We start from the raw sequence: 23,630 nt of genomic DNA, 5'->3' as shown, positions 1-23,630 counted from the left end.
AAACAAAAAAGGGGGAGAGATGGTACAGCATAGCTGTCTTGTCCTGCCGTTTTCAGCAGCCCACGTGAAACCACTAATGCAGTAGTGCTGTTCTGATTGATCGACTAAGCTTGGGTCCCATTTTCCAGCAATGAACGGACAAGGACAATCAAAGGGAATTCATTCATAGATTATTGTAGACTTGTGTAAAAGGTTTATGTACGAGTTTTTTGTCACTTAGTACGAGTAACATCAACATGCAAGTTGTAGCAAATAATTGGTCCCATTTTCCAGCAATGAACGGACAATGACAGTCAAAGGGAATTCATTCATAGATTATTGTAGACTTGTGTAAAAGGTTTATGTACGAGTTTTTTGTCACTTAGTACGAGTAACATCAACATGCAAGTTGTAGCAAATAATTGTGAGAAGATGGGCATGGTTTAATGCACAGTACATTGAATTGATACTATACGAACACGTCTCCAAATTGTAAGAAGAATGTGGTCTTAAAAATATTTGCACTTGGTGCAGGCCCCAAAGATCAAGTTTGACTTTGCTTTTACAAAAAAAAATTTTAGTGTCCATGTACTATCAATCGTCTATCTTCTCGGGGACTCGGACTCAAACGCAATACTAGCAGAGAGAGAGAGATGGCCATGGCACATATTCTAGTCATACCATTTCCAGCACAAGGCCATGTGAACCCCTTGATGCTTTTGTCACAAAAAATAGTGAAGCATGGGTTCAAAATCACATTTGTAAACACAGACTTCAACCACAACCGTGTTGTGGGTGCGTTGGACAGTCTCATGGATTCAAACATTAGTTTGGTGTCTATCCCAGATGGATTAGGTCCTGAGGATGACCGAAATGAGTTCGGCAAGTTATGTGAAGCTATGTTACGCACCATGCCTGAGAAGCTTGAGGAGCTCATAAACTATATTAATGCTTCAAATGGTGATGACAAGATCAGTTGTATAGTAGCCGATGCTGCAGGTATGGGGTGGGCCATTGAAGTTGGCATTAAGATGGGAATTAAAAGAGCTTTCTTCTGGCCTGGGACAGCAGCTTCGCTTGCCTTGCAATTCAGCATCCCAAGGCTGCTTGATGATGGCATTATAAATTCTGATGGTAAGATAATTGTTATACTATTTGATCTTTATGTTAGTTTGAACATGTATGCATTTATTTTATTTTATTTTATGATCATGCATATGTTTTTTCAAATGCGTTGTTTAGGGTTGTCCACTGGTTGGTCTAGGTTGGATTTGTGCCCAACCCAGAATTGACCCAATTAGTTGGGTCTCCCATACCCGGACCCGTCACGACCAATAGAAGGAGGCGGTTCGGGTGGTCGGATGTCTTCGATTTTCTGTTTGTTTTTGGTCAATTTGTTGTCGGATTTTGCAAAAATCAATTGGTTTTTGCCGAATTCCGCCATTTTTTTATTTCGACAAATCAAACAAAAAAAGACCAGCCAACCACTCCAATCGGCAGAGAATGGCTAGTTTCCAGTGTGTAGACGGTCAGGTTGGTTGAAAATTGGTTTTCCATGCTCAGACCTGCCAGTCTTGGGTTTTGGGGGTGGAGACTTGCCGCCAACCATCACCAGTGTCGAGTTGGCAAGTTTTTGGGCCGAACAGGCCGGGTTGGGCAAGTGGACACCCCTAGTGCTATTTGTCCTATTTTAATACATAATAGTACTCATTAGAAAGAATAGTGCATCTGTTGGTAGCAAGGATGAAGCAGCTGACCACATATTAAATCACATAATTTATTAAATCATTTATATAAGTCACATGATTAATTATTAAGTAGGTAATGTATAAAAATACATGTAAATAATATTTTGAGGTGCCACATAGTAAGTTGTAGGAACTTTATTTCAAACTAATTTGGAGGAAAATTATGTCTTTTATAATTTTTAGATCTTAAACTAAGCAAACTTAGAGTTACAATTGTTGCACTAGCAAGGGTATCCATATATTCCACCAACTAGCCTGACCTAGACCGACAAAGTTCTAATGGTTTTGACAACTTCCTTTGGACGATTGCAGTTTTCAATGTACATACTAGACCAAAATCAAATTGATCAGACATCAAATTTTGTTGCCAAACAACCAATTTTATGATCCAACCAATCAAAGGCATCTTCCCTCCTCCATTTTGCCACCACTACCCCCCAAATTTGCAATTATTGTCAACAATGTCAACCCATATTTTTCATGCCTCATCGATGCCCTACCTTTCTCCTTCACCCTTTATTGCCACTCAAAGTTTGTGGAACTGTTGTGCCTCGTTGATACCACCCCTGATGATGCCGAAAAATCACCAGTGAGCTACACAGTCCTCGCACGCTTGAAACAACACACAACTCTAGAGTGCCAGAGCGGGTCAATTAAGCGTACCTGTTTTCTGAGGGTCTTTGGGTTTTTATAGTAGTGTAGAATCAAACTCCTATGTTTGTACAACAAGTCTTTTCCATATAGGGAAGATCCTCATTAATGGGCATATTTTCCAGAATCTTCTTCGCATTAGAATTCTATTCATGTTGAGATTCTATGGGTTAGGGTTAATCGTGAGACGCAAGTCGTTTCCATTTAAGATTCCTTGGAGACCAAAAAATGACCAAGTTAGCGCCACGTGGCCCTCTGGTCTGTCAACCATGATCTGTTCATACCAGATCCGTCCACTTTCGGCCCATTCATCCTGATTTGTTAAGTCCATCCAAATGGACCCGTCAACTATAGACTCTGATCCGTCACCTCACTATTCGTCCTCTTCAGTTGCCCCCTCACCCCGTGAGTGGACGGACACGCAAGGTGACAGTTTAATTTGAACTTTTGACGAATGCCGCTTGGACAGGCTGGCCTAGGATAATTAATGATGGATGCGTGGCGTTTGCTGAATGGTTGCTCACTGGGATCGAAGCGCCCCTTCATCTTCTGCTTCGTTTTCCCTACATAAACTGAGACTTCTTTTGTTCATTACTTTACTTTCTTCTGAAATTCAAGATCAGAGCGCACCCGTCGCCCTTGTCAGAAGACTGTACCATTCAACCGTTGCATTCGTCACTATTACCTCCTCATCGTTTGACTCCGTCCTGGTAAGCATCCTCTTCCTTTTACTTCAAATTTTCATGCATTTTTACTTCTTTAGACCTTTACGCAACCGTCAACCATTATAGTACTGTCAGTCTTAGGATTTACCGTCACGTGTAGGTTATGTCTAGTGCATCAAGTAACCAATTGTTTGTCCGCGATGGAGCCAGCTACGATGAAGTGTACCCGTCAGGTCACAAAGACCCTGACAGTCCCAGTGAGGAAAGGAGTCCGTCAGCTTCCTCTTCAATATACGAGGATCCAGGGATGGAGGAATTAAACGGTGACTCTAGTGACAATTTAATGGATGTTGACCCCCCAATCCAATCTGTCATAGGACCTGATGGGTTTAGGGAGTTCATCCTTCTCCCCTTATGGACGGTCAACGATTTTATTTCCAAAATCAAAGAAACACACTTCAAAACACTTAGGGATAAATATCAAATACCCGACAATATACCCATGCGTCTACCTTATAAATCAAAGAAGTGTTACTACGAGGGTCTTGAAGACCTAGGGATTTATGAGCAAATGCTGAAGGCAGGGCTCAGGTTTCCATTAAGCACCCTCCACCGTCGTCTCCTCCAATATCTTGGATTGTCCGTCAACCAGATCTTCCCAAATGCTTGGAGGGTCTTCCTCAGTGTGGAGGTCCTATATGGTGCTATGTCGGATGGGGCATGGAGGTTAATGGTGGAAGAATTTTTCCACTGTTACCATCCTGCCGAGATTACCCAGTCCAAGGGCATGTACAACTTCACGCCCAGGGGCCCGTTACTAAGGCTCATTTATGAGAATCCTAACTCCAACAAAGATTGGAAGAGTCGTTATTTCTTTTTTGAGGGTGACGAATGGATGTGTCACCCTGGTGACACCGAATTCATGCCCGTTGACAAAACATGGGGCATAATGCCACCGTCGGGTATGCCTCCGTCAACAAATACTTGTTTATGTTTCAACTTTTCTATAATGCATAACGGTCCATCTTTCTAAGCAGCCCAGGACCATCCTCCAGTCTCACTTGAGCAATTCAGTTTTTTGGAGAAGTTTTTTAACAAAACCAAGCTCGAAGAGAGGACGTGGGCTAAGTTGGTCAATCTCAACACACTGCATTGGTACTGTGATGGACTAGAGCCAACCAGAGCCGCCCTTCGATACGAAGCCCAAGTTAGAGCACGTAAGTTCATCACTTTGAGTTTTTGTTATACTTACTCAGATTTCAACGTCCATCCTCTATTTTGCAGAAATGGATGCTACTAAAAGAAGAGCCGTCATCATGCAAAATGCATCAAAAAGAAAGAGGTTGAAGGTCAACCTAAGGAGACGGGCTCGTCCAATCCGTCTTCAAAAAGAAAGCTCCCAGAGAAACAAGGTCGCCTACCTAAGAAACCCAAAACTGTTTTAGAGCCCGTCGTGGGTTTAGAGGCTGAGGGCAGGAAGACGGTTACTCCTACAAAGCATGGAGTAGGGAAGGGTTTAATGAAGGGCCCGTCCACAACCCAAGAAAAGCCACCCGTCCTCCTCCGAGAGGACTCCAAATACGCTCTTAAGAAGCTTTCATCCATCATGTCGTCCGACGACTATGAGGACTTAGGAAATCATGCTATTAAGGCCATGGGGGAGACGGAGCTGTTTAGAATTGCCCAGGTATGTTATGCTGTCCACTTCCTATTTTTTCATTCACTTACCTCTATCACTAATAACCTTTATTTTTAGGCTATGGTGATGATGAAAGGGTTGATGGGACGGTGTTTGAATCACGAGACGGTGCTGGATCACGTTAGGGCAAAGGCCAATGAGATGGAGGAGGAATTGAACAGTCTTAAGACTTGGAGAGTTGGTATGGAGAAGAAACTCTCCCTCTCGGAGAAGGTCAGGAAGGAGCTTGATCAGCAGGTTGAAACGTTGAGGAAGGTCTTGGAAGATAAAGAGAAAGAAATCAAGGATGCCAAGGACCAACTCCATCAGTTAAAAGAGGCAGCGATCCGTGAATATCGCGACTCCGACGGCCTCCTAGAGGAGCTTGGGACCTCTTATGCGAACGGCTTTGACGATGCTATCTGTCAGGCAAAGAAGGCTTATCCCGACCTTGATTTTTCTCAACTTAGCATAAACACACAACTCCAAGCTATTGTTCAACCCGTCGCCTCTGAGAGCACGGAGGACTTATTTGCTGACAATGCAGCCCCTGGCGACGGGGAGTCAGTTCCTCTCAAGAACCAGGCCCAACTCATTGATGGTGACGTCCGTCACTTTGTGGGAACAATCTTTTAATTTTTATCCGTCACTTTGTGGCATGTAAAAAAAATACTTTGGATATGTAGCTAATGATTTAAAGACCATCTTTTTAGATGTATCTGTCTTCTGGTGAAATGTGAATTGTTAATTTTATTATTTTGTCGAGCCTGTTATAACAACTTTTTATAACTGTCTTCACTGGGGATCCGTCCTTTAGGATGAGCCCATCCGCACAGTGATTACAATTAATTAAGCTAATTTAGATTTGTCCTCTATGACGGGCTATTATTATTACCTAATCTTATATGGATGTATTCACATGATAAGACAAGTCTGTCCATTTGTGGACTTGGAAGCTTTTGATTAAACCATAAGTTGGATCCGTCCATTATATGGACTTTGGTTCTTATCATTCATTTTAGGATGAGTTCGTCCACTTATGGGCTGTGAATATTTATTGAGTTGGACCTGTTCTTAAGTTGGATCTGTCCGACGTCTAGCCTGTCCTATTTGGTACTCTGAATTCTAATCAGAACCCGTCCACTAATGGACTAGCAATATTGATCCGTCTTTATGTTGGATCCGTCCATCTTGTGGATAATAAAACTTTCAACCGTCCATTTTATGGACTATAATTTCCATCCTCTAGGGATAACTCGTCCACTAATGGACTAGCAATATTGGATCCGTCCATTTCATGGGTGGATGATTCGTCCACCTTGTGGATTATAAAACTTTCATCCGTCCATTCTATGGACTAAAATTTCCATCCTCCAAGGATGACCCGTCCACTTTATGGACTAAATAAAGTTTCCATCATTCTTAGATGAACCGTCCACTTTATGGACTTTATAAAATTTCCATCCTTATTGGACCGTCCACTTTATGGACAAGTTTCCATCCTTCTTGGATGGACCGTCCACTTTATAGACTCAATAAAATTTCCTTCCTTCTTGGATGGACTGTCCACTTTATGGACTCAATAAAATTTCGTAGAAAACACATCAGTCATATTTGAATATTCATCTTATTATTAAACCAAAAGTAGTTATTTAAAGGGAAAAAGAAGCTTAAAAATAATGCTTAAAGTATTGTAGCAAAAATAAACTGTCTATGTAGTTAAAACTAGGAAATCGGAGAATGTTGTAATAATTAACTCAAAACTAGCAAAATATGAATAAAATGAGGATTCGTCGAATGTTGCTTTCCACGTCGTCATTTTTACTAGCAGTACTTTCGTAGATGCTCAGCGTTCCATGGATGTTGCAGCTATTGCCCATCTAACGTCTCCAAATGGTAGGTTCCTTTCCTTTGCCATGATGTGACTCTGTAGGGTCCCTCCCAGTTGGGGCGAGCTTTCCTTGGGCAGGATCCTTGGCTGCACCCATTACCTTCCTCAAGACTAGGTCTCCGACCTGGAAGTCTTTGTGCCTGACTTTGGAGTTGTAGTTCTTTGCCATAAGGTTCTGATATCGTGCCAACCTTTGCTTTGTTGTTGCCCACACTTCGTCCACCAGGTCTAGTTGCAAGCGAAGGGCTTCATTGTTCTTACTTCCGTCATGGTTGTCCACCTAGTAGCTTGTGAGCCCTACGTCTGCTGGGATGACTGTCTCGCTCCCGTATGCTAGTCGAAATGGCATCTCCCCTACAGGTGTCCTTATTGTTATCCGGTATGCCCATAAAACACTTAGTAGTTCCTCTGGCCATATGCCCTTTACCCCCTCGAGCCGAGTCTTGATGATTTTGAGCAAGGATCGGTTCGTAACTTCAACCTATCCATTGGCTTGTGGATGAGCAGGTGATGAGTAGTGGTTCTTGATCCCTAGCTCCGAGCAGAAATCCTTAAATGCATTGTTGTCGAACTACTTTCCGTTGTTAAAGACAAGCATCCTGGGTATCCTATACCTACAAATGATGTTCTTCCAGACGAAACTTCAGATGTTCTTCTCTGTAATAGTGGCTAGGGCTTCTACTTCCACCTATTTGGTGAAGTAGTCGATGCCAACTACTAGGAACTTTAACTGCCTGATTGCTGTTGGGAAGAGGCCCATGATATCTAATCCCCATTAAGCGAACGGCCATGGGGCTGTCATAGGAGTGAGTTCCTCCGAAGGCTATCAGATGATGTTACCGAATCTCTGGCATTTGTCGCAAGCTTTGACATAAGTCTGTGCGTCCTTCTGCATAGTAGGCCAATAGTATCCCGCCCGAATCAGCTTGTTTACCAACGATCGTGCCCCCGAGTGGTTCCCGCAGATCCCCTCGTGGACCTTTCTCATGACGTAGTCTGTCTCCTCAAGTCCCAAACACCTTAGGTATAGGCAGGAGAAACCTCTTTTGTATAGGACTTCTTTTATTAGAACAAAGCGCGATGCTCAGACCTTCAATTTTCTAGTGGCGTCCTTCCCGTCTGGTAGCATGCCATCCCTTAGGTAGGAGACTAATGGCGTGGTTCAGTTGTTCTCGTTACCTATCTCCTGCACACTCGTTACTTCATCTATGAGTGAAGAAGTTTGAACGAAGGATAGTACCTGGTCGGGGACGAGCATGTATTCTGCTGAGGCGGCCTTTGCTAGGCGATCGGCATACTCGTTCTCCTCCCTCTGGATTTGGACGAATTTGATTTGGAGACCGTTGATTCGACCCTTCACCTCCTCAAGGTACTTCTTCATTCTTCCGTTCTTGCATTCATAGTCACCATTAACCTGACTAGTGATGACTTGGGAGTCACAGTATACGACCATGTTTTCAGCTCCTGCTGCTCTTGCGAGGTCCAATCCTGCAACTAAAGTTTCGTATTCTACTTCATTGTTGGTCGTAGGAAAGTCTAGGCGGATCATGCACTCGATCTTATCTCCTTCCAGGGTGCGAAGTACCACACCAGTGCCTCCAGCTTACCTATTTGAAGATCCATCTGTATAGATGCTCCATTGTAGAACTACCTCTGCCCCCTCACCTTCCATGAGTGTGAATTCGGCGATGAAGTTAGCTACCACCTACTCCTTTATAGCAGTACGTGGACGGTATTGTATATCAAATTCGCTCAACTCGACTGCCCATAATGCCATCTGTCCTGTAGCTTCGGGGCTACTCATGACTCTTCTCAAAGGCTTATCTATCAAGACAACAATAGTATGGGCTCGAAAATACGGTTTGAGTTTCCGTGCTGCGGTCACCAACACGAACACTAGCTTTTCCATTTGAGGATACCTTTCTTTTGCTCCTCGAAACCCTCAGCTCGTAAAGTAAACGGGTTTCTGCAACCAGTCCTCTTCTCTTTTCAAAGCTGCGCTGATCATGGCTTGTGAGACGGCTAAATACAGATAGAGCTCTTCCCCTGGTTTGGATGGATTGAGTAAGGGAGGAGTCAAGAGATACAACTTAAGATTCTCGAACGCCTGCTGGCATTTGTCTGTCCATTCAAACGATCTCTTCAATATACGGAAGAAAGGTAGGCATTTATCTGTCGCCCTTGAGATAAACCTATTCAATGCCGCTATTTTGCCGTTCAGGCTCTGCACCTCCTTGACCGTCTTCGGTGGGGCTAAATCCATTATAGCTCATACTTTCTCTGGGTTGACTTCGATACCCTTTTGGGATACCATGAATCCCAAGAATTTTCCCGCTGTAACCCCGAATACACATTTGCTTGGATTTAACTTCATGTTGTACGTCCGAAAGGTGTCGAAGGTCTCTTGGAGGTCGCTCAAGTGTTCGTCTTCTCGTAAGCTTTTCACCAGCATGTCATCTACATAAACTTCAACATTCCTCTCGATCTGTTGTGCAAACATCTTGTTCATTAATCTTTGATATGTCGCCCCGGCGTTCTTGAGCCTGAATGGCATCATTTTGTAGCAGAAGAGTCCCTAGCTTGTAACAAAGGAAGTCTTTTCTTGATCAGCCTCATCCATTCTAATCTAGTTATATCCAGAGAATGTGTCCATGAAACTCAGTAGCTGATGTCTCGCGGTCGAGTCTACCAAGGTATCTATTCGTGGAAGCAGGTAACTATCCTTGGGGCAGGCTCTATTGAGGTCCGTGAAGTCTACACACATCCTCCACTTTCCATTGGCCTTTTTAACCATAACCACGTTTGCCAACCAGTCCAAGTAGTATACTTCTCGAATGAAATCTGCTTCTAGCAACTTTCGAACCTCCTCCGCTATCGCTTCATCTTGCTCTTGAGCAAACACACACTTCTTCTATCGAACAGGAAAGGATGAAGGTGACACATTCAATCTGTGAACTATGATTGAAGTGTCAATCCCTAGCATGTCCTCGTGACTCCAGGCGAATATGTCCTGATTCTCCCTTAGAAATGTCATGAGCTCGTTATGAATTGACTGACTAGCCAACATGCCCACTCTAGTCATCCGCTCAGGTCTGGAGTCGTCAAGGGTTACTTCTTCTAGTTCTTCTACAGGCTTTGCCGCTCGTTGTTCCTTTGTGCACATGGTTTACTGGTGGTCATCCATTTCTAGCATCGTAACGTAGCATTCACATGCTGCTACTTGATTACGTCTTACTTCTCCTACCCTATACTCAGTGGGGAACTTGATCATCAGATAGTAGGTTGATGTTACAGCCTTCCATGAATTCAAAGTAAGACGCCCCAATATGGCATTGTATGCGGACGAGCAATCAACGATTAGGAAGGTTACGTCCCTCGTGATCTGCTAAGGGTAATCTCCAACTGTCACTGGTAGGGTGACCACACCTAGTGGGTACACCCTTGTTCCTCCAAAACCTACGAGTGGGGCGTTGGTTGGGATCAATCGTTCCTTCTCTACTCTCATTTGCTGAAAGGCTGGATAGTACAAAATATCTTCCGTTGTCTACCAGCACCCTGTAGGTATTATAGTCTCCTACCCGTATACTGACTACGAGTGCATCATCATGTGGGTGGTGGAGACGTAGGGCATCTTCCTCTGTAAACCCAATGATGGGCATTTTCGAGGCGTACCCTGTTAGTTGAATATTCTGAACCATCCGTAGGTATGCCTTACGTGCCTTCTTAGAGGAACTAGAAGTGCTGCCCCCTGTGATCATCCTTATATCTCCCATGGGTGGCCTAGGTCGCTCGTTTTCTCTTTGGGCTGGTGCGCCTTGGTTTTGCTCTATTCCTTCCTTGCTAACGAATTTTTGCAATTTTCCTTGCCTAATGAGGGCTTCTATCTGTTACTTCAAGTCATAGCAATTAGACGTATCGTGGTCGTGGTCTTGGTGGAAACAGCAATACTTATCCCTGGGCCTCTTGCTGGGATCGCCTTTTTAATTTGCCGGAGAAAGTTAAGGCTCCTTAATCTTTGATCTGCATTAGAACCTGATCAATCGGGGTATTCAGGGGGGTGAAGTTTGTAAACCTCCCCGTCGGGGGCCTGGATCGTCGATCATCTCTTTTATCTCCTGTTCTAGCCATCTTCCTACCCTTATCCTGCCAGGCTTCCTCCTGCCTCTTTCTCTTCTTGGGTTTTTCTTCGCATGCCAGTAGTGCATCTTCAACATTCATGTACTTGGTGGCCCTATAAAGCACATCTGACATGGTTTTCAGGTCATTCTTGTATAAGGAGAATAAAAATTTATCCTTTCGTAATCCGTTCGTGAAGGCTGCTACGAGGATCTTGTTATCAACTTCGTCGATTGAGAGTGCTTCCTTATTAAAACGAGTTATGTAGGACCTCAGCGTCTCATCCTTCGGCTGCTTAATATTCATCAGGCATGCAATAGACTTTTTATACCTGTGTCCCTCGATGAAGTGTGATGCGAATTGGGCACTTAACTCTTTGAAGGAACTAATGGAGTTGGGCGTCAGCCTATTGAACCATATCCTTGCGGGGCCTTCAGCGTGGTGGGGAAGGCCCTACACATGATCTCATCCGATATCCCCTGAAGGTGTATCAGGGTCTTGAAAGACTCCAAGTGATCCAGCGGGTCCTTGTTTCCGTCGTAGTTTTCCACTTGTGGCATACAAAACTTTAGAGGAAGGGGGAAAGAGTTGACGGACATTGTGAATGGTGAATCTGTTTGGTGGACCAAATCGTCAAGATCACTGGAAACTCTTCCCTTGAGCGCGTTCATCATGTATTCCATCCGTTCTTTCATCATCTGCATCTCCTCAACGATGTGGGACGGGGCCGTATCAGTAACGGATGGACGGCTCATGTCTTGTCTATCCGGTCTACTCGGGGTGTTACTACCCTCCGGCCCCTCTTGGTTCCTCCAATCAGCACTGGTACCTTCTTGATCTTCCTCTTGGGTTCCCATCGCCATGTTCTTCTATCGCAGCTGTTCCTCTAGGGTTTGGTTTTGTCTGGTGAGGCGTTCCACTGCTACTGTAAGGGTTTGGACCTGTCTCTCCAAGGCAATAGGTCGTGGCTTGTCTCCCTAAACGTTGTTGGTGGTTGCCATCAAGCGAGTAAGTACCATGCAACTCTTTGTCTGGGAAGCGTTTGTATGGCTTTCAAGTCACTGTCTTTCCCACAAACGGCACCAACTGACGATGCCGAAAAATCACTAGTGAGCTACACAGTCTTCACGCGCTCGAAACAATACCTACACAATAAACAGAGAAGACCTAATAGAGAGCACCGGTGTGGTGTCAGCCAAATACCCTTTGAAGGTCAAGTTAGAATTTCTCACAACTCTAGACTGCTAGAGCGGGTCAATTAAGCATACCTGTTTTCTGAGGGTTTGGGTTTTTATAGTAGTGTAAATCAAACTCCTATGCTTGCGCAACAAGTCTTTTCCATATAGGGAAGATCCTCATTAATGGGCTTATTTTCCAGAATCTTCTTTGCATTAGAATTCTATTCATGTTGGGATTCTATGGGCTAGGATTAATTGTGAGACACAAGTTGTTTCCATTTAAGATTCCTTGGAGACCACATAATGACCAAGTTAGCACCACGTGGCCCTCTAGTCTGTCAACCATGATCCGTTCATACTGGATCCGTCCACTTCCAGCCCACTCATCATGATCTGTTAAGCCCGTCCAAATGGACCCGTCAACTATAGACTATGATCCATCACCTCACTATTCGACCTCTTCAACCCCCAAATCTATCTTCTTCATTGATGATTACACTTTAAATACTTGTTCAATTTAAATCAACAATCGGTCTAGTTTTGTTGAACCCAATCCATTCAGGTTGGTTGCAAGTTGACCTCCCATCCGACCAAACTAGAGTTGTAAGGTTGAATTCATTCAACCATCTAATTGGCTTTATTCCGTGCCAAATTTTCTTGTAATTCAGCATTTAGTAACCCTGTATTTAGGTGGGTTTGATGTAAGGGTAGTGAGTGAGAGAGAGTGAAGATTGCTCAAGAGTGTGCAAGAAAACAGAGACTCGCGGCTGGGCCTCGCAGGTGACTCGCGGCTTCAAGCCTCCAGACGCAGCACACGTGCCAAGCATGCTGGAAGGTGAACAGTCATGCAAGCTGGAGCACTACAGGACAAAACAAGACAACTGGCCATACGGTTATCTCGCGACTTAGTCAAGCCGCGAGCCACCCCTGTTTTGTAAAACCTGACGTTTCACATTCCTCTCCCACTCCAGTATAAATACCCCTTTTACCCACGATTGTGAGAGAGCTTCCAGAGAGAATTTTGAGAGAGAAACCCTAAAGAAAAACAAGATTGATTCACCCACAATCTATACATTAGAGTCTCTTCAAATTCCTCAACTCTCTTCCTCTCCATTGTTAAATCCTTGAGAGGCATTATACCAAACCTGATTCTCACCATTATCATTACTGTGAGAAAGCTGTTTGGATTTCTGGGAAGCAGTTAGGAAGGAACCAATCTTCATTGGTTGATGCTACGGTCTAGTAGCGGAATCCGGGAAGCTAGAAAAGAAAAAGGTTCGGCGCAACCTCGTTGGAGCAAGAAGCTTGGAGGGCTTAGGTGCACTGGGTAGATTAGACTTGGAGGGTCTATTGCTGTCCATGTATCCCAACTGTATTTTCTAGTGGATTGTTTACCGCTTGGAGGGCAGCGGAGAGGTTTTACGCCGAGGGCTTCGGTTTCCTCTTCGATAACACATCGCGTGTTGTCTTTGTGTTTGCATCTTCCTTCCTCTCTATCTTTGCCTTTTTATTATCTGCTGTGGATTGTATTTTGCTTTGGCTTAGATAGTTTTTAACCAATTCTATATTATAGCTTATGTTAAGTTCCGCACACTTGTTGTTTGACATATTGCTTGAAATTGGTTAAATTGTTATTTGGGGGTCTAAACGTTCAAGGGTGTTTATACACATTTTTGAAGTTACAATTGGTATCAGAGCGGGTACACTGCTATTGGTTTCATTACCATTGTGTGATCCTTGACTCCCTTTTGAGATGGATCGGTCTCAATTCCTAAATGCACCTCCATATTTTGATGGTAGTAATTATGCTTTTTGGAAGGTTCGCATGAGAGCTTTTCTGTGTTTTATTGATGAATCTGTTTGGGATGCTGTTGAGATTGGTTGGACCAGACCTGAGGCAGCCAAATCCACTTGGGATAAGGCAGCACTTGCTGCATCTAATGCTAACAGTAAAGCACTCAATGCTATTTTCTGTGGTGTGTCTCCAGATGAATTTCACAGGATTTCTCATATTACCGTTGCCAAAGAAGCCTGGGAGATTTTGGAAACCACCTATGAAGGCACGAAGAAAGTGAAAGACACCAAGTTGCAAATGCTAACCACTCAGTTTGAGGAGCTCAAAATGAGTGAGGATGAGTCTTTTGACTCTTTCTATGGGAAGCTAAATGAGGTGGTTGTCAGTAAGTTCAACTTGGGGGAGAAAACAAAGGATTCAAAAATTGTAAAGAAGATCCTTCGATCATTGCCGGAAAGTTTTCGTGCTAAAGTGACAGCGATTGAAGAGAGCAAGGACCTTGATGACTTCAAAGTACAGAAGCTGGTTGGTTCTTTGCAGACTTATGAGATGTCGCTGCCCAATCAACGGAAGAGTAAATCTCTTGCCCTTAAGACCATTAATGAGAAGGTGGAAGATCAAGACTCATCGGGAGAAGATGTAGTTGACAAAGATGTTGCATACCTTGTCAAAAATTTCAGAAAGTTCTTGAAATTCAAAAATAATGGCAAATTTGATGATAAAAGAAAATTCCAAAGTTCTGGAAGGGAAAAAAGGGAATTCAAAAAGAAAGATGGAAAAGAATCCCAACCTACACAAGGTGTAACTTGCTTCGAATGTAACGGGCATGGACACTTTAAGAAGGAATGTCCGAATTATTTGAAATCAAAAGGCAAAGTGTATGCCACGACATTGAGTGACTCGGATTCATCTAACTCAGAATCAGAAGAAAGTTGTGATGGAGAGGGGAACTATTCGGCTTTTATGACTATTGCTCATATTGAGTCTTTAGATGAGTTGAATTTGCTTGTACGAGACCTTGGAGAACATAGTGATGATGAATCACTAGGAATTGTTGAAGAATCAGATGCTGAAGAGGATGAAAGCACAGCAAATCTTCAAGAGAATTATAACTCACTCTTGGAGAAGTCGGGTGAGTACACAAGGGTGGTCAAGGCAGCTATGAGAAAAATGAAGAAGGCAGAGGAGGACTACAAAAGTCTCCTAATCCGATATAGGGAGGCCAAATGTGAGATAGAAACATTGAATGGTGAGCTGTCCGAAGCTTACAAAAAAGTGAGATTTCTTGAGAATGAGGTTGTGCAAGCAAATGCTAAAATAGAGAAGGTCACCACCAAGAAGCTAGATGATGTTATCTCATCTCAAAAGAGCTTTTCAGACAAATCCGAATTGGGATATACCGGAGGAAGTAGTTCATCTGGAAAAGTCACTAAAGAAGTGAAGTTTGTAAAGGCCAAAGATCCAATTGTAGATGACCTTACTGATGAGAAGCTCAAGGTGGAAGAGAAGAAGAATGTGGTGAACCAACGGATGTTGAATCCCCGTAATCAATTTGTGGGCCGGTCTGAATCTCGTGCCAAGTCACGCCCACGACCACAAAGAGGTCCTAGAGCAACTTATGTGTGTCATTATTGCGGACTTCAAGGGCATACTCGACCAAATTGCCAAAAGCTGAGAGCAAAGAATAGTGCAACTCCTCAAAGGTCAGGAGGACCTAGAAATGATAGAAGAAATTGGGCAGGTGATCAATCTAGAGATCAGAATGGTGATCCCGGAATGATGAACGTGATGAAGATGATTGGTGCATTCACCAACTGCTTGGAAAGCTTCTCACGAAAGTTTGAAAGCCCTAACTCCCATACCCAATCCTATAAGGAAATCACCCCAAACACAAGTGATGTGTGGGTGAAAAAGGGTACTCATGCATAAGCATTACAACATGTCCATGCATTAATACTTCCTATGCTTTGTGACAATGTTTGTTTGTTTGATTGCTGTTTTTGCTGTTGGTTGTTTGCTTGTCTTCTTGTACATATTTTTAATTTTGTTTTATCAATCTTTTTGCTTCTAGTGTCAAAAATCCAAAAATCACATAAAAAAAAAAATTAGAAAATCAAAAAGCTTGATTGACTTTGTTGAGCTTTTGTCTCAAAGCTTGTTTTGTCTTGTACCTTTGTGCTAATGGCTTTGTGCATTTTCGAGCATTGCTTGTTTTCATACACTCATATCTCTGTGGGAGAAATCTTGAAATCTATGTGATTGTTGTAAATAGATCTTCAAACTTGTCATGAATGATTAGTGAATGGTTTTGTTGATCTTGAGACATGCATAGACTTGTGTTTATATATCTTCCCACTCTTTATTTTTGTTTTGCTAAAAAGAGCTCATCAAATGTAAATCTCCAAATGAAAAGAGATATTGAGCTGCAAAAGCCTGTCGCACATTCTAGTATTCGACTAGGAAAAAGGGTAAGCGACTTTATATTAAAGAAAATGTTTATTCAAAAAACCAAAGGCTTGTTCATTAAAGTGAAATGTCAAATATCACTCTCACAATGAGAGGTGATTGCCTCAAAAGATCAAAAAGATCAAATGTTATGATTAAAAGTGGAGTCAAATGTAAAGCTCCAAGTTATGTTATCAAGTTTTGTGGGAGGTCATATATACATATTTCTATAATTGAGATGGGTCACATGATCTAGTGCTAATTGTGTATGTCTTGGTTGAATTGATCATTGAAGCTTCACATTAGACTAAGGACTATCTCATTGTTGATATCCACACACAACACACAAGTTTATGTTCAATAAATGCCATATTCATTTGTGTGATTGTACTTGATGAAATGTGTTTTCACATGCTCAATCTTTGTTAATTCAAGCACAAAAAGATTTTTGAGTGTTTTAGGTGTTTTTGGAAAGTATTTTGTTTGAAAAATCTGAAAATTTCAAAAATCCTGTTTTGCCCTGTTTTGGCGGCTCAGTCGCGGGTATGTCAAGTCGCGAGCCTCAGTCGCGTCTTCGCGGGTCATTTTTGGCGACTTGTTCGCGAGTAGAAGGTCTAGTCGCGAGGATTACTCAGAGATTTTTGCGGCTAAGCTCTCGACTCACTCGCGGGTAGACCTTCCAGTAGCGAAAAACACTTAGAAAATTTTTTTCAAATTTTTGTCCTTGAGTGTTTTGGCGGCTTGAACTGGCAACTGTGTGGCGACTTAATCAAGTCGCAAAAAACGCGTGTTTGGCAGAAATAGGAGCAGTTTTTAAATCTTTTTCAGTTTTCCCTCGAACATTTGTGACTGTTCATCTTATCTCTAAACTATCTCCCTCCCAAACACTCCGTGCTCCCATTTCCAATCTCCATTGTTGCATATTTTCTGCTCAAATTCTTCAAGTCACAGGTATGGGTTTTCAATTTTGAACTCATTTCTACTTGATTTTGTGTTTTTCCCTTTGATCTTTCACATATGTTTATGATTTAGAAATGGGTTTGTGTTTTGGCTATTGTTCTTTGTTCATGCTTAGCTTGCGGATGCTGTTGCTAAAGTTTGTGTTGATCTTGGTTGTTTCCTTTTTGGTCTTCATCCTATGCTTAGCTAAGTGTGTCTTTTATTTTATCTGATCTTGAGCTGTTGTGTTGTTTCAAAATGTTTCGTTTGATGATGTGTGTTTTACTGTGCTGAATGTGCATTTTCTATTGTGTTAATCTGTTGGGAGCATCTGTTAGTTTCAAATTGCTGAGTGTGAGTCATGTCATTTTTCCATTATATGTCTCAATGACATATATCTGCCTTTAGGATAGTTTCTATATCTACTGATTTTATTTTAGGCTTGTTTGTCCATGTGGTTGATCTAAGTAGCTTATTGTTTAAGTGTTCAAGTTCATCTGTGTGGCTGTAATCTCTTTGTTAATTACATGGTACTGACTAGGTCTACACATATATTTTTCTTTGCTGTTGTAGCCTCTTCTGATTGTTCACAAATGGCTCCCTCACCTCCGAAGAAGAAAACTCCTGCAAAGAAGGCTGACAAAAGATTGAAAATGGATTCTAAACTATTTAGGTCAGTTCAACACTTTGAGAGATACAAGGATAACTTCTTAAAAGCTGGAATTATTCAAGAAAGATTTGTAGATTTGGAGGACTTAAGACAAACCTTTATCCCCAGCTGTTTTGAAGGAAGAGGATAGGAAAAGCTTCTGAGTGATTTCCCTGTAGTGTGTGAACCCCTGATTAGGGAATTTTATTCAAATGCAGTGATAAAAGAGAATGAGTTAAGTTGCTGGGTTAGAGGTAAAGAATTCATTTTGGATGCACATGTCATTGATGATGTGCTAGGGCTTGAAGGATTAGAAGATCAGGAATTTATCAATTACAAGGATAGGAGTGTTTCTATTGAAACAGTTCAACAAAGGATAGGTGGGCAGAGAGAAGGAAAATGTTTGAATACCACTGCCTTTCCAGTGGACATGAGGTGTCTAACAATAATCATGATGTTTAACCTCTATCCCATTAAGAAGTTGACTACAATCAACTGTGCTAGAGCAATTTTTCTGATGGATCTCAAAGAAAAGAATTTCATAGACATAAGTTCCCACATATATGACACCATTGTGGATGAGACAAGAACAACCTCTAGGCCAAAATTGATCTTTCCCAGTTTGCTAATGAGGATTTTTAGAAGGAAGGGTGTTCCAATCCCTCAAGACATCAGTCCCATGTCCACACCCTCTGCAATTAACAAGCTTACCTGCAAAAGGATAAGTGTTAGGCTTCCAGGAGAAGAAGATGAAGGTGATGAAGGAGAGGGTGTCCCAATGGAGACTGAAGCAGAGGCAGCAGGGCATGCATCAACCTCAACACCCAGGAGGAGTGGCAAAAGGTCTAGAGCATCAACTTCCTCAGATACACCTCCAGATGCTTTCCAAATCATTCTAGAACGACTTGATGGGATCAGAAAAGTCCAGACTGAGCACTCTGAGAGAATGAGAGCCATGCAGGACCAGATTGATGTTTTGTCTGCAAAACTTGACAGCTTCACCACCCAGCCTGATCAGTGACCCTTTGGCCATTCCGGTCAAAAAGGGGGAGATGTTTCTTTCTGGTTGATAATGACATTGATGATTGAGAAGCAGAAAAGCAGCTCTTAAGGGGGAGTAATGTGTTGAGGGGGAGTTGTCAAAGTTGTCAAGATCAGAAACTTTGTTTATATATGCTTATGTTTTGGGTATTTAATGTTTATATGGGTTTGATACACTGTGTTTTTGGTGTATAGTTGTTGCTAACTCTTAACCTATACTCTTGGTTTAAACTTTAATATATTTTGATGATGTTATTCAGGATGTTTTGTGTTTGTACCCATGTGCTTTTGTAAGCTTTTAGGGTTAATGTTTTATGCATAGTTTGTAGGCTTTATGGTATGTACCTTGCTTAATGCAGCATTTATGCTATGTTGAAATCAGTACTTTAATGATAAATGTCTTGCATTTTGATTTTTGTACTTTCACTCTTGTGCCCTTGTAGGATTGTTCCTAGATGCATATACCTTGTGTACTATGCATTGGTTGAGTGTTGAACATACAAGTGTCTTACCTTGTGCTTGTTAACTTGTATGTCCTTGTGTTCATTCCAAGTGTGAATGAGCACTGTGATCACTACCTTGTGGTGTTCACTTGGTTGATCAAGCCATGGTTTGCTTCTTAACTCCATCTTTGCTTGATCACATATTGCCTGTTTCATATGCATTTTATGATTTTCTGCTTACAATGATCATGGTGTACTGTTGTGTTTCAGGAGTATTATGTTCATATGATTCAAGTGCTTCACAGCTTCTAGAGTTAGGTGTGAGTGAGTTTTGTTCAACTGTTCCCAACTCACATGTTAAGTCCAGAGTCTGTTTTAGGGTTTTGTCACGGAATAGCCAATGGGGGAGATTGTAAGGTTGAATTTATTCAACCATCTAATTGGCTTTATTCTGTGCCAAATTTGCTTGTAATTCAGCATTTAGTAACCCTGTATTTAGGTGGGTTTGATGTAAGGGTAGTGAGTGAGAGAGAGTGAAGATTGCTCAAGAGTGTGCAAGAAAACAGAGACTCGCGGCTGGGCCTCGCAGGTGACTCGCGGCTTCAAGCCGCCAGACGCAGCACACGTGCCAAGCATGTTGGAAGGTGAACAGTCATGCAAGCTGGAGCACTACAGGACAACTGGCCATACGGTTATCTCGCGACTTAGTCAAGCTACGAGGTCAAGCCGCGAGCCACCCCTGTTTTGTAAAACCTGACGTTTCACATTCCTCTCCCACTCCAGTATAAATACCCCTTTTACCCACGATTGTGAGAGAGCTTCCAAAGAGAATTTTGAGAGAGAAACCCTAAAGAAAAACAAGATTGATTCACCCACAATCTATACATTAGAGTCTCTTCAAATTCCTCAACTCTCTTCCTCTCCATTGTCAAATCCTTAAAAGGCATTATACTAAACTTGATTCTCACCATTATCATTACTGTGAGAGAGCTGTTTGGATTTCTGGGAAGCAGTTAGGAAGGAACCAATCTTCATTGGTTGATGCTACGGTCTAGTAGCGGAATCCGGGAAGCTAGAAAAGAAAAAGGTTCGGCGCAACCTCGTTGGAGCAAAAAGCTTGGAGGGCTTAGGTGCACTGGGTAGATTAGGCTTGAAGGGTCTATTGCTGTCCATGTATCTCAACTGTATTTTCTAGTGGATTGTTTACCGCTTGGAGGGCGGCGAAGAGGTTTTACACCGAGGGCTTCGGTTTCCTCTTCGATAACAAATCGCGTGTTGTCTTTGTGTTTGCATCTTCCTTCCTCTCTATCTTTACCTTTTTATTATCTGCTGTGGATTGTATTTTGCTTTGGCTTAGATAGTTTTTAACCAATTCTATATTATAGCTTATGTTAAGTTTCCGCACACTTGTTGTTTGACATATTGCTTGAAATTGGTTAAGTTGTTATTTGGGGGTCTAAACGTTCAATGGTGTTTATACACGTTTTTGAACTTACAAGAGTCATGGACACCCGTAACTATAAGTAAGATTATTATTATTTTGTTTGCACCTAGGCAGGATTAGAAATAATGAAAATAAATTAGAGTTATTTAACATTTTTGGGATTTGACTAGTTAAGATTAAGACTTTGTATATCTAATATAATATTTTTTTTGGTATAGTGTATATTTAATTTTACCATATCCTTGTCATACCTATGTTGGCATGCACTAATTTTTCTAGTCCAAATTGAAAGGAAAAATCCAATAGCTAGAGCAGATAACGGAGTGTGAAACATAGCAACCAAATTTATATGTAGACTCATGATTCTTTTAGTACTTTGGCCTCAAAATTTTTGGAACTGATTCAAAAAAATTGTTTGAACTTGGTTAATGAATTCTACTATGAGCTTAGTTCATGTGTTCGAAGAGACCAACTAACCATGAGATGCCTGCACCCCAGCTCAACAAAACTCAAACCCTAACTTGGTGTGAACTATATTTTAATCATACTTGATAGTATTTATTTATGCCTTTTAGCTTTTACCACATATAAGCCAAACTCGTGACCCAAATAACATTGGTAAAAAGCAAAATAAACATGATAATCCACAAAGATTTTTTTTTTTTTTTTTTTTTTTTTTTTTTTTTTTTTTTTTTTTTTTTGTGTGTGTGTGGGTAAAAATGGTTATCTAATTAAATTTGACAATTTTTTTAATCAAATTGGGAGGTCTTAAGTTCAAATCATATCTCCATCTTACCTCCCATTTAAAAAATTCTCACATGTTCAATCCTACTTAGAATCTTCATTAGTCTTGGTTTAATATTGAAAATATATCAAAGAAAAAGACAAGTTAAGATTCAAGCTATGAAAGACTTAAGGATCTCAAAAACATAACTGTTATTGTACTACATTTCGACATAACTCGATCAATTGAGTTTTACTTAACTTGACTAGTCAAACTAGAAATCTCAACTGATCAAGATTTGTGTAGTTTGTATTTGAAGGTTTTTCTGTCAACCCGTTTGATCTAGGATTACGTGCGCTTCAAGTCTATATACTATATAAGCAACCCTATAGCATGTTTTTTAGGACTTTTTGAGAGCTGGGACTTTTTTTTTTTTTTAACACAAATCTTAAGAATTTTCCAAGCTCTCTTGAAGCATCAACCAAATATTTACTCATACTGAAGATTCAATGATAAAGTGAAGTTCCTACATCTAGTCTACATTCATTTTCTTGGTTTAAATCTTTGAGAGGTAAACTCAAAGTTGTGTGGACATTCAAGTGCAACAGATCCAAAATAGAAGAGTTAATTGATTTGGAGCTACATGTGGTCATGTTAATAAGTACTACATGAGGTAGCAATAGACTTAGGGCAACCTATTGTACAAATTTCAATTCTATTCTAATGGATCTATATACCTTGGGATTGTAATTTTAAATCCCCTTAGGCTTTTATTGTGGGACATTTTGTTCTATTGATTTTCCTAGGTAATCATTTGATGTTTACTAATTCATATTTGGAACATAATTAATCTAATTTTTCACTTGGCTAAGAACTAGGTAAAGTAATCACAATTGGGATCTAAAAGGCTAAAACCCTAACAATATTTCATCATGCTAAGGGTGTCTTTGGAAATATTAGTAGTAGTGATGATCCAATTAGTCAATTAATGTGATCAGTAGCACTTGATTTCTTTGTTTGCCTTGCAGGAATCCCAACCCAAAGACAGATGATTCAACCACTCCCAGGCATTCCTGTCATGGACACAGCCTATATTCCTTGGATTCGTATAGGTGATTCAACTTGTCAAAAGATTGTCTTCAAATATATTTTACAATGCATGCAAACTTTGAAGTTAGGAGATTGGTGGCTTTGCAACACAGTTCCTGAACTCGAGCCCGTAACATTTTCTTTGGCTCCAAAGCTCCTACCAATTGGTCCATTGATGTCAAGCGAACACATTGAAGATTCAGTGGGACAATTTTGGCAAGTAGATCACTCATGCCTAAACTGGCTCGATCAGCAACCACCCTGCTCAGTCTTGTATGTTGCCTTTGGTAGCTTTACAGTTTTTGAACCAACTCAATTCCAAGAGTTAGCTCTTGGTCTTGAGCTTACCAATAGACCTTTCCTTTTGGTGGTACGTCTGGATATCGTTGATTGGTCAAAAACTGCATATACAAATGAAATTCAAGGCACTCGTGGGAAGATCGTAGGTTGGGCACCTCAAACTAAGGTTTTAAATCACCCTTCCATTGCTTGTTTTATTAGCCATTGTGGTTGGAATTCTACTATAGAAGGTGGAAGCAATGGGGTACCTTTCTTGTGCTGGCCTTACTTTGCTGATCAATTCCTTGACCGGATCTACATTTGTGATGTTTGGAAGGTTGGACTAGGATTTGAGCTAGATGAAAATGGAATTGTATTGCGGGAAGAAGTTAAGAGGAAGGTGGATCAACTACTTGGTGATGAAAGCATAAGAGCAAGATCTTTGGAGCTTAAGAAAATGTTGATGAATAATATATCAGATAATGGTCAGTCTTCAAAGAATTTCAACAACTTCATCCAATGGCTAAAGGCATAAAGCCGCACGTGATATGCAGTAGAAGTTGAAATCCTCTTCCTTGAAGTATTTGCATATAGAAGAAATTGATAATCCTTTAATATTGACACCAGTGTCCCTGAGGTAGCCCAATGTAACTCATATAATGATGCCTAGAATAATAAAGTTTGGGAATGATGTTAATCTACAAATTTTGGCTATAATCAAAATAAAATTGGTACATTCATAGAAAGAATTATGCTGTAAACCATGCACCATTTAATAGATCCATCCGTCTTGTATCCAAGTTCCAACGCATTAATTACTTCCTCAAAAAAAGATTTCAACTCCTTTTCTCCTTTTTAAAACCATTTTGAAAGGTT

The 23,630-nt window shown here is 41.2% G+C and overlaps 2 protein-coding genes across 2 annotated transcripts; both read left to right on the top strand.

Moving 5' to 3' along the window:
- The first annotated feature begins 455 nt into the window (after positions 1–455).
- On the top strand, positions 456–23,551 carry LOC115976298 (UDP-glycosyltransferase 83A1-like). The gene is made up of 2 exons (XM_031097496.1): positions 456–1,113; positions 22,415–23,551. The coding sequence occupies exons 1-2, from the start codon at positions 633–635 to the stop codon at positions 23,287–23,289; spliced, it is 1,356 nt and encodes a 451-aa protein (XP_030953356.1). The 5' UTR covers positions 456–632; the 3' UTR covers positions 23,290–23,551.
- LOC115976299 lies at positions 3,191–5,493 on the top strand. The gene is made up of 2 exons (XM_031097498.1): positions 3,191–4,730; positions 4,800–5,493. The coding sequence occupies exons 1-2, from the start codon at positions 4,563–4,565 to the stop codon at positions 5,355–5,357; spliced, it is 726 nt and encodes a 241-aa protein (XP_030953358.1). The 5' UTR covers positions 3,191–4,562; the 3' UTR covers positions 5,358–5,493.
- Positions 23,552–23,630: the final 79 nt, after the last annotated feature.

The sequence above is a fragment of the Quercus lobata genome, chromosome 2 (assembly GCF_001633185.2).
Source record: "Quercus lobata isolate SW786 chromosome 2, ValleyOak3.0 Primary Assembly, whole genome shotgun sequence".
NCBI classification, from domain to species: Eukaryota; Viridiplantae; Streptophyta; class Magnoliopsida; order Fagales; family Fagaceae; genus Quercus; species Quercus lobata.
The sequence above is the reverse complement of the archived record's forward strand: the minus strand, read 5'-3'. Positions and strand labels throughout refer to the sequence as shown.

Excerpts from the sequence above, each read along its gene's own strand:
- LOC115976298 (XM_031097496.1), top strand. The coding sequence starts at position 633 with ATGGCCATGGCACATATTCTAGTCATACCATTTCCAGCACAAGGCCAT. Across the intron at positions 1,114-22,414 it reads TGGCATTATAAATTCTGATG|GAATCCCAACCCAAAGACAG; the intron begins GTAAGATAATTG and ends TTTGCCTTGCAG.
- LOC115976299 (XM_031097498.1), top strand. The coding sequence starts at position 4,563 with ATGAAGGGCCCGTCCACAACCCAAGAAAAGCCACCCGTCCTCCTCCGA. Across the intron at positions 4,731-4,799 it reads AGCTGTTTAGAATTGCCCAG|GCTATGGTGATGATGAAAGG; the intron begins GTATGTTATGCT and ends CTTTATTTTTAG.